This window comes from Carcharhinus amblyrhynchos, chromosome 29, assembly GCF_965287045.1.
Source record: "Carcharhinus amblyrhynchos chromosome 29, sCarAmb.v2.hapA, whole genome shotgun sequence".
In the NCBI taxonomy this organism is placed as follows: domain Eukaryota; kingdom Metazoa; phylum Chordata; class Chondrichthyes; order Carcharhiniformes; family Carcharhinidae; genus Carcharhinus; species Carcharhinus amblyrhynchos.
Genome location: NC_137352.1, coordinates 916085 through 927419, shown reverse-complemented (window position 1 = coordinate 927419; position 11335 = coordinate 916085). Strand labels below are relative to the sequence as shown.

The window sequence follows — 11335 nt, the reverse complement described above, 5'->3', positions numbered from 1 at the left end:
CTTGGCAACAGTGCCTTCAGTTTCTTCTTCCAAATCATTAATGTATATTGTGAAAAGTTGTGGTCCCAGCACTGACCCCTGAAGCACACCACTAATCATCAGCTGCCATCCTGAGAAAGACCCCTTTATCCCCGCTCTCTGCCTTCTGCCAGTCAGCCAATCCTCCATCCATGCCAGGATCTTACCCTTAACACTATGGGCACTTAACTTATTTAACAGTCTCTGATGCGGCACCTTGTCAAAGGCCTTCTGGAAATCTAAATAAATCACATCCACTGCTTCTCCTTGTTACCTCCTCAAAGAATTCTAACAGATTTGTCACATATGACCTTCCCTTGACAAAGCCGTGCTGACTCAGTCCTACTTTATCATGCATTTCCAAGTACTCTGCGATCTCTTCTTTAATAATGGACTCTAAAATCTTGCCACTGACTGAAGTCAGGCTAACCAGCCTATAATTTCCCATCTGCTGCCTCTCTCCCTTCTTAAACAGCAGTGTTACATTCACTACTTTCCAGTCCTCTGGTACCCTCCCTGCCTCCAGTGATTCCTGTGGGCTGCCTAAAGACAAGTCAGCAATGATTAAACAGAGTGAGCTCGTAAACATATCCTTCACAAGAACATGATATACATTTTTAAAGGCACAGTATCATCACACTTTCTTCTTTAAAGGATGAACCATCAATGTGAAAAGATGACTTCATTTTTCAAACCCTCTAGTTTCACACTATTAGTACTCTATACTATAAATACACATCTTATTAAATCTACATATGCAAATGTAACAGTAGTATAGTCCAGTTCAGTACTTTCCATCCAACATTGAACATTTCTTCTCTTTTCATCAAAGTCATGATAAAGCATCACAATTACATTCTCGCTTCTTTCTTTTCTCATCACACCATTATTGTTCAACTGCTTCCTCTTCCTTTTCAAAGCCTCCTTCTATTTTCAATCCTGTTTTGACTCCAAGTCCAAGCTCAGTTTCATTGTCACAATTGTAAATTGGTTCTGGTGATGTCTTCGGAGAGCTAGGCAGGATCTGGAGGATAAAACTTTAGATAAAAGCAAATTACCGCAGATGCTGAAATCTGAAACCAAAAGAGAAAATGCTGGAAAATCTCAGCAGGTCTGGCGAGAAAAGAGCTGATGTTTTGAGTCCAGATGATTCTTTGTCAAAGCTGACAAGGGTAAAACTTTGGATTGGATGAAAACTGGCAGAAAGCACTGTGGATTTTTAATTTGCTTTGCAGAGTCCAAACAGTTCTTGATTTTCAAGTTCCCAAAACATCGAAACAAAATAATCTTTTTCCAGAAGGTTGAGCTGTGCACAGATTTTCTCAGAGATAACTTGTCCCTTTGTTTTCTCAACTTCACGTGTGTGTGTTCAGGGCGTTTTAGAAAGGTCACTTTATCTCAGTCTCCTTTCTTGCTAACTGGCCTTAGTTCTTCTGTTGGCAGTCTAACTCAAACCTTCTGTTGCAAACTCAATATTCTCCCCAGCATCTCCAATTGTATATCTTTCTGTTCCAAGGTAGTTTATCAATTCCTTTGTTTGTTCTGGATCTTCATCATTATTGTCTGCATATTCTTTGGTAAAGATATATAGTAGATTGGTGTATCTGGTGTCAGGATTTGTTGTAATTATGGTTTTAGCAATCATTGTGACAGTTATGTAGTTGTGAAAACCATTGTAATTTACTTGAACAGTGCTGTTTGCCTGGGTATTCATGTCTGTGCAAGCTACATGGATTCATTATCCCTGCAGTTCATTTTGAACGATGCTACAATTTCATCAGTCTCAGTTCACGTTGTTGTCCTTTTGTCTGCAGCAATAAAGTGCTTCCACTCCTCAATCTCCATCTTGAGATCACACATGACTGCTGATTTATCTACATTTTTCTTCCAGACGATGAGCTGTTTTTGACAATCCTTCAATTTATATTCAGTTAATTTCAACAACTTGGGAACAGGCTCAAAATCAGTCATTTCTTCTTGCAACTGTCTCTCCAGCTGTTCAACTTCCTTAGTTACATCATTGTCCAGTAACGAGTTCTCCTTTCCCACTTCACCAATTTTACATTGTTTAAAGTTTATTCATCAGTGTCACAAGTAAGCTTACATTAACAATGCAATGAAGTTACTGTGAAAATCCACCCTCTGGCGCCTGTTCGGGTACAGTGAGGGAGAATTTAGCATGGCTAATGCACCTAACCAGCACGTCTTTCGGACTGTGGGAGAAACCAGAGCACCCGGAGGAAATCCATGCAGACATGGAGAGAATGTGCAGACTCCATACAGACAGTGACCCAAGCCGGGAATCGAACCTGGGTCTCTGGCGCTGTAAGGCAGCATTGCTAACCAGTGTTAGCCACGCTACCCCATGCACTCACCTGCCTCCATTCTTGTCATCATTATCTGAGATTTGTAACTATCCACCAGCCCTTTGTAACGTTTGATCAAGACTTCTGGCTGGTGCATCTCAGACTGAGTAATTGTCAACTTCCCCTTCTGGCCCTGTGCCAACTTGTGTGGATTACTCTATATGGATATTGCTCAATCATTTTCATACTTCCGAGTTTATTCCACATCTATCTCCATGTGATTCTAATAATCCTTTGATGTTATTTTTTATTTCCCACCCCCCCCCAGAAGATAACTCAGTATTTATTCCAATGTCTGATTACATCCTCATCTCCAATCTCCACTTCTTGAGAAGGTGAGAGGGCATGGGATCCAAGGGCCTTTGGCCTTGTGGATCCAGAACTGGCTTGCCTGCAGAAGGCAGAGAGTGGTTGTGGATGGGTCTTTTTTGGCATGGAGATCAGTCACCAGTGGAGTGCCCCAGGAATCTGTTCTAGGACCCTTGCTGTTTGTCATTTTCATAAATGACCTGGATGAGGAAGTGGAGGGATGGGTAAGTAAGTTCGCTGATGACACGAAGGTCGGTGGTGTTGTGGATGGTCTGGAAGGATGTCAAAAGTTGCAGCAGGACATAAATAGGATGCAGGACTGGGCGGAGAAGTGGCAGATGGACTTCAACGCGGATAAATGTGTAGTCGTCCATTTTGGCAGAACCAGTGGGATGAACGAGTACACTATCAAGGGCAGGAGTCTTAGTAGTGTTGAAGAGCAGAAGGATCTTGGGGTCCGGGTCCACAGGACTCTTAAATCGGCCTCGCAGGTGGAGGATGTGGTCAAGAAGGCGTATGGTGTACTGGCCTTCATTAATCGAGGGATTGAGTTTAGGAATCGCGAGGTAATGCTGCAACTTTATAAGACCCTAGTCAGGCCTCATTTGGAGTACTGTGCGCAGTTCTGATCGCCTCACTATAGGAAAGACGTAGAAGCTATTGAAAGGGTACAGAGGAGATTTACAAGGATGTTGCCTGGACTGGGAGGCATGCCTTATGAAGTTAGGTTGAGGGAGCTGGGACTCTTCTCCCTGGAGAGACGAAGGTTGAGAGGCGACCTGATAGAAGTTTATAAAACGTTGAGAGAAATAGATAGGGTGGATTCTCAGAGGCTATTTCCACGGGTTGAAATGGTCGCTACGAGAGGACACAGATTTAAGGTGCGGGGAGGAAAGTACAGAAGTGATGTCAGGGGTAAGTTTTTCACTCAGAGGGTGGTGAGTGAATGGAATCGGCTGCCGTCAGTGGTGGTGGAGGCGAACTCGCTGGGGTCTTTTAAAAGACTTCTGGATGAGTATATGGGGTTTAATGGGATTGGGGGTTATAGATAGGTCTATGGATTGGTAGGTGTTGATGTGATCGGCGCAACTCGTGGGCCGAAGGGCCTGTTTGTGCTGTAGTGTTCTATGTTCTATGTTCTAATTTGAGGAAATGTCAAATTCAGAATCATCTGGATTCAGTTCTTCACTCTGATTGTTTTACTCCTGAGCTCTCCATAAACTCCTTGAATAACTTTGGCATAAAAGTTGATCCTGATGTGATTGGATTTCTGTGGACGGTTGTATTTGGTGATAACTTTAAGTAACTTCTCTACAACAGTTAGCTGTAATATTGCATCATGGAATGGCACCTGGAAATCTAGTAGACACATCCATTATGGTCAACAAATATGATTCTCACTTTTTGTTTTCAGCTGGGGTCTGACACAATCAATTGTGACCCTCGTAAAAGGCTCCTCAGATGCTGGAATGGTATCTAGGGCTCTGGTTTTATTATTGCTTGAGATTGTATGACATGAATGGCAAAATTCAACTCCATCCTGATGCATTCCATACAAAAGAAGGTTTTTGTATTTTTGCTTGAGTTTTCCTTACTCCTAAATGACATTCTACTGGACCCTCATACACTGACTGCAACACTACCTTTCTATAGCCAGTGGGCTATAGAACATAATAAACATCTACCTATTTATCATCTGCCTGAATATGTAGAGGTCTCCACTTCCTCACAAAGACATTATTTATATTATAAACATGGTCTAAGACATAAGACCATGAACTTATTTTTAATGTAATGAATCTCTGGCATACATTCAGACTCTTGTTCTGTTTAAACTCTCTGAAACAATTGCTTTGTCTCTACATTTTTCTGTTGTAATTCTGCCAACCTTCCCAAACTAAAGATATCCACTTCATTCTCCACCGCTTCTCGTTCTTCCTCAACTATCTGATCAAAAATGGTGAGTTTATCTTTTTTTTGATTTTTCCTCCTGTCTCAGTTTTGTGACCTTGTTACCACACAGACAGGAAAATCCCAGGATTTCCTTCTTACAACACCTTACTTGTTTGATTTTCCACTAGTTTTACACTGGGCATCACTCCCCCCCACCACCCCCCACCATGATCCAGCGATATCATTACCCAAAATAAACTGTATTCCTGGACAAGATCATTTCTCTTTTACTCCTACCACCACTTCACCACTTTTCACTCCAACCCTATGTTATAGAATAGAACACTACTCTTTTCACTCTGATTTCCACATATTACCATCATTTCTGGCAATTCCTCTTCCAAACTACCTATCTCCTCAGCTCTTAGCACTGAAGATAGACTTGATCCTGTAGCTTTAAAATCTTCACTCCTTTACCTACTCTTCCTGGTACAGATAAGTAAATCTTACCCACGCATGTAAATTCTTTAAAAGAGATCTGGCACTTGCTTATGAAGCGGAGATGCTGGCGTTGGACTGGGGTAAACACAGCAAGAAGTCTCACAACACCAGGTTAAAGTCCAACAGGTTTATTTAGTAGCAAATGCCACTAGCTTTCGGAGTGTTGCCCCTTCGTCAGGTGAGTGCAGAGTTCTGATCACAAACAGGTCATTATATGCCCAGTTTCTATCCCTCACAGATTGAAATTGATGTTGAAAACCAAACTTTGATTCAGGAATCAATTCAAAATCATCCCTTAGAATCATAGAACCCTACAGTGCAGAAAGATGCCATTCGGCCCATCAAATCCCTACAGTGCAGAAGGAGATTATTCGTCCCATTGAGTCTGCACCGATCACAATCCCACTCAGACTCTATCCCCATAACACCACATATTTACTCTGCTAATACCCCTGTCAGTAGGATTAATTTAGCACGGCCAATCAACTTAACCCACTCATCTCTGGACATCTCATCCCCCCTTTTACTGCTCCTCTCACAGTTTTACATATTTGCACTTCCGACATTCCAAGTTCAAATTCTCTTTACAGTTCCTGAAGTTCTAATTCTCTCTCTTTTTGTTCTTGCAGTGCTGTTCTTTCTTTTTCCTTTTCCTCTGCTCTTAATCATACTTTCAAACGATTTCATTTCCACTTCCTTTGCCATTGCCTCTAATTAAAGCTGTTTCATTTCTTTTTCTTGATCAAACTGTTTTCAATCTTTTGCTGTTTGTTCCTTTCTCTCACTCTTGCTCTGGTTTCTAATTCAAGCCATTTCATTTGTAATTGAATTTGAGCCATTTCCAATGATTCCATCTGTGACAGTCTGAAATGCTGCATTATCGCTGCAAGTATCGTCTCCTTCCTCACTCCTTCAAGTAAAGGCAACTGCAGCTTGTTTGACAATTCCAAAAGTTTTGTTTTAACCACATTCTGTAAACCACCGCTAATGACTTCTTCCACACCTAGGAAAACTTTGGCCAATGTAAGAGCCATTATTCCACAAGGCACTTCCCTACTTAAACTAAATGAATGCAACACCTGAAAAGAAATAAGAGCAGTTAGCATTCACTGTTCAATAATCCTAAATCAAACAAGGAATTATGGATTTTAATCTTGCAAGAGCCTTCAATTTTGTTAGGGAAAAAGTCAGAAAGCCTGACTAGACTCCAACTTCTTTTTTATTTTGACATTAACATGATGATAAGGTGTTTTACTCCAGGTGTGATTCTGTTAACACACTAAGAAGCTTTTATCAGAGCAAACTTTATTTTAGCAATACAGTTTAAATATAATGAATGAATTAGCTTAACTTCTATCAACTGAAATATTTAAATATAAGATACAATTCTTAACTGCTAATCTATCTCTATTAGTTTCAATTTAAGCAATATTCCTCACATAAACTCTTCTTCAAAATCAGCTAGTGAACAACAGGCTTATATGTTGGTATGCAGATCACTAGTCCTCAAGCCTTCAGAAAACCTCTGGAAAGAGAGATACCTATTTTCTTGTGGGTCCCAAACTGCAGTCTCCAGAGAGAGAGAGAAAAGAGCTCCTTCTCCTTGCAGACTCAAGCAGAAACTGCCTGCTTCTCTCTGTAAGCGTAGTTCCTCCCATTGGCACATGACATGGCCTCTGTTCATCAATCTAATCAAACCTTACTCTAAGACCCCAGAGGACAACCCAAAAACAATCAAAACTACATTAGATCAGATTAAAACAGATACCCAATAACTAGGATCAATTATTCTTCTGCATTCTCTGTGGAACTCTTTGCCACAGAAGGCTGTGGAGGCCAGGTCATTGGGTGTCTTTAAGACAGAGGTAGATGGGTTCTTGATTAACAAGGAGATCAGGGGTTATGGGGAAAAGGCAGGGGAATGGGGATGAGAAAAATATCAGCCATGATCGAATGGCAGAGTTGGGCTGAGTGGCCTAATTCTACTTCTATGTCTTATGGCAATCTCATGTAGGCTGCCTGGAGCAGACAAATTGGCAGCAATTAAATAGAGTTCTAAAACATATTCCTCACTCAAACTAGGCAACTAGGGGATTTTCACAGTAACTTTATTGCAGTGCTAATATAAGCCTACTTGTGACAAGACGAAATAAACAATGATATAAATACATTTCTTAAAGACACAGTATCAATACCCTCCATTATCTTATATTGCACTACCACCCTGTTAAATGGGATAGGCTTCAAAATAGATCTAGCGACTCAGACTGGGCATCCATGAGACACTATGGGCCATCAGCAGCAGAATTGTACTCAGCCACAATCTGTAACCTCATGTTCTAACACATCCTCCACTCTACCATTACATTAAGATAGGGGAACTAGTGAAGACTGCTCAAGGGCATGCCAAGAGGTGCACCAAGCATACCAAAGAAATAGTACCAACCTGGTGAAGCTACAACACAGGACTGAGTCTAGACTAAAAAGTGGCAGCAACGTGTAATGGATAAAATGATTCCACAATCAATAGATCAGATCAAAGCTCTGCAGTTACATCCAATTATGAATGGTGGTGGGTAATCAAATACCTAACCATAGGATGTTTCACAAATATCCCCATTCTTAAAATGGAGAATTATCCAGGCATGTCCTGTACACAAAAAGCAGGACAAATCCAATCTAGCCAATTACTGCTTTATCTATTTTCAGTCACCAGAAAAGTGAGAGAGGATGTCATTGCCGGGAATGTCAGGGGCACTGGGTGATGTAACTCCAACATCATCCAGCACAAAGCAGCTGTCCCGATAGACATCCCATCCATCAATGATGCAGCGTAGCATCTACAAGATACACTGCAGCAACTCACCAAGGCTCCTTTCGACTAACCACTAAGATTCATCTTAAGCCCAAATGAAAGTTGTGCAAAATTATGAATTTTATAACAAAGAAAATCATATAAAATTAATCATGTCATCTCTTTAAATAACCCCAAATAGGAAACCCAGTTTGTACAATCAAGTCACTTATGAAAGCACCTTTAAAGCCTGCGAGCTCTACTATCTAGAAGGACAAGGCAGCAAATGGGAAAATCATCACCTGGAGTTTCGTCTCTCAGCCATTTCCTATGCTGATTTGGGAATATATTGCCATTCCTTCACTGTCACTGGGTCAAAATACTGAACTCCCTTCCTAACTGCACTGTAGATGTACCTACATACAGTAAGAAGTCTCCCAATGCCAGGTTAAAGTCCAACGGGTGTATTTGGTAGCAAAAGCCACTAGCTTTCGGAGCGCTCCCTGCTCCTTCATCAGGTGAGTGGGGACTCCCCACTTCTTGCTGTGTTTACCCCAGTCCAACGCCGGCATCTCCACATCATGAGGTACCTACATCATAGGGACCGCAGTGATTCAAGGCAGCTGATCCCCACCACCTTCTGATGGGCAATTAGGGATGGGTAATAAATGGTGACCTAGTCAGCAAAGTCCACATTCTCTGAACAAATACAATCAGATAGGACCACATTTCCTGGGATCAAGGATTGACCCCATTGGTAGTGTCTGTCCCTGATATAGAGTTTGAGGCTCCTGTTATTACTTCCTTTGATGTGATGTTGATTATCCTGTTTGGGGTGGGGGTAATGCCCTCTGTTTGGGGTGGGGGGTTAATGCCCCTATTTGGGGTGGGGGGTTAATGCCCCTGTTTGGGGTGGGGGGTAATGCCCCTTGTTTGGGGGGTAATGCCCCCTGTTTGGGAGGTTCATGCCCCCTGTTTGGGGTGGGGGGGTAATGCCTCCTGTTTGGGGGGGTTAAAGCCCTCTGTTTGAGGTGGGCGGGTAATGCCCCCTGTTTGGGGTGTTAATGCCCCCTGTTTGGGGTGGGGGGGTAATGCCCCTGTTTGGGGGGGGTTAAAGCCCTCTGTTTGAGGTGGGCGGGTAATGCCCCCTGTTTTGGGGGTTAATGTCCCCTGTTTGGGATGGGGGGTTAATGCCCCCTAGCCATGATCTTATTGAATGGCGGGGCAGGCTCGAAGGGCTAGATGGCCTACTCCTGCTCCTATTTCTTATGTTCTTATTTGGGGTGGGGGAGTAATGCCCCTGTTTGGGGGGTTAATGCCCCCAGTTTGGGGTGGGGGTAATGCCCCCTGTTTGGGGTGGGGGTAATGCCCCCTGTTTGGGGTGGGGGTAATGCCCCTGTTTGGGGTGGGGGTAATGCCCCCTGTTTGGGGTGGGGGTAATGCCCCTGTTTGGGGTGGGGGTAATGCCCCCTGTTTGGGGTGGGGGTAATGCCCCCTGTTTGGGGTGGGGGTAATGCCCCCTGTTTGGGGTGGGGGTAATGCCCCTGTTTGGGGTGGGGGTAATGCCCCCTGTTTGGGGTGGGGGTAATGCCCCTGTTTGGGGTGGGGGTAATGCCCCCTGTTTGGGGTGGGGGTAATGCCCCTGTTGGGGGTGGGGGTAATGCCCCCTGTTTGGGGTGGGGGTAATGCCCCTGTTTGGGGTGGGGGTAATGCCCCCTGTTTGGGGTGGGGGTAATGCCCCTGTTTGGGGTGGGGGTAATGCCCCCTGTTTGGGGTGGGGGTAATGCCCCTGTTTGGGGTGGGGGTAATGCCCCTGTTGGGGGTGGGGGTAATGCCCCCTGTTTGGGGTGGGGGTAATGCCCCTGTTTGGGGATATTCTCCCCCGGGAAGGGGGGGTTTGGGGTTTTTTGCGGAGTGGGGGCGGAGCTGCAGGAAGTGACGGGAATTCCCGGGAGGAGAAACTGAAAAAAAGTTTCTTCCCAGATTCCGGGAGTTTGGGATCCGCCCGGGATTTGGGATCCGCCCGGGATTTGGGATCTGTCCCGGGGGGAGTGTCCCGGGATCCGGGGGGAGTTTGGGGTCTGTCCCGGGGGGAGTGTCCCGGGATCCGGGGGGAGTTTGGGGTCTGTCCCGGGGGGAGTGTCCCGGCTCCGGGGCGATGCCGCCGGGGTTCCCGGGGAGTTGGTGCCGAGTTTGGGGAACTTGCTGAGTTTGGTGCCGGTGATGCGGCTCCTGTCCCCCCCGGGCTCGGGGCCGCTGCTCCGGCTGATCCTGGCCGCGCTGCTGCTCCCGGGACCGGCACAGGCGGTGGCCGCAGCCGCGGGGCTCCGGGTCCGGGTCCGCTTGGCCGATGGACAAGTGGCCGAGGAGACTCTGGAAGCCGATACTGACCAGGACTCCATCAGCATCGAGTTCAAGAGAGGAGACGGCAGCCTCATCACCCTGATCGCCGACTTCAGACAGGTAGGAGCGAGAGGAGACCCCCCCCCCCAACCGCGGGGAGGGAGGAGACCCCCCCCCCCGTCGGGAGGGAGACCCCCCCCCCGTCGGGAGGGAGACCCCCCATCTTCGGGACAACTGGGGCAGTGTACACCCCAACTCATCCCCTCCCCTACCCCCCTGGGTACAGGGACATCCACCACCCCACACTGGGACTGATTTAGAGACACTTCTACCCTGCGGGCAGGAGGCAAACAGTCCAAATTTCGTGGAGTCTCAGTTGGTGTATAATGTGCAGCCAGTGGTGATAATGGGACACATTTTGTAAGTCAGAGATTCTGCTTCCTTGTCACTGCCACGTTCTCATTGTATTAGTGACAGCAGCAGAGTGTCAGGCGGGGGTAGTCGGCACTCAAAAGTTGGACTCTGCCAGGAAGAGGGGCCAAAGAAGGGGTGAGATCAGTGGTGAAAACGGGGTGGGCTGTGAACATAGTTCAGTTTAAACTCGTGTGGTGAGATGATGGGATCCCAGGAGCAGGGTCAGATTCAGATCGGGAAAATGGAGGTAGAACATCAGTGAATGATGTTGAAGATGTAGGGAGAAAGTTGGAATTACAGGAGAAGCAAAGTTTGAAAAGTGTCCAGCAAGGGAAATTGACAGGGTTAAACTGTTTATACTTCAATGCAAGAAAGATTACAAACAAGGCAGAGGAGAGTTAAGGACACATGGCAGCATGATTTCATTGCTATAATGGAAACCTGAGTAAAGGAGGGGCAAAATTGGCAGCTCAATATCCCTAGTTATAGATTCTTCAGACACAATACAGTGGGAGATAAAAAAGGAGGGAAAGTAGCACTAATGGTTAAAGAATCAATTCTGGTTGTGAGAAGGGATGATGTGCTAAACAGGTCAACCAATTATAGGTTGAATTTAGACATTAAAAGGTGCAGTTACATGATTGGGGATATACTACACACCCCAAAATAGCAAAAGGGAGATAGAAGAACAAATATG

The 11335-nt window shown here is 45.1% G+C and overlaps 1 protein-coding gene across 1 annotated transcript in view; it reads left to right on the top strand.

Annotated features, from left to right (window-relative positions):
- The first annotated feature begins 9986 nt into the window (after positions 1-9986).
- The window catches only part of LOC145359917 (out at first protein homolog), a 43459-nt gene continuing 42110 nt past the window's right edge, over positions 9987-11335 (top strand). Inside the window, exon 1 of the mRNA XM_080214782.1 lies at positions 9987-10344. Within this exon, the coding sequence (XP_080070908.1) occupies positions 10105-10344 (240 nt within the window). The 5' untranslated portion in view covers positions 9987-10104. The remainder of the gene's footprint in view (positions 10345-11335) is intronic.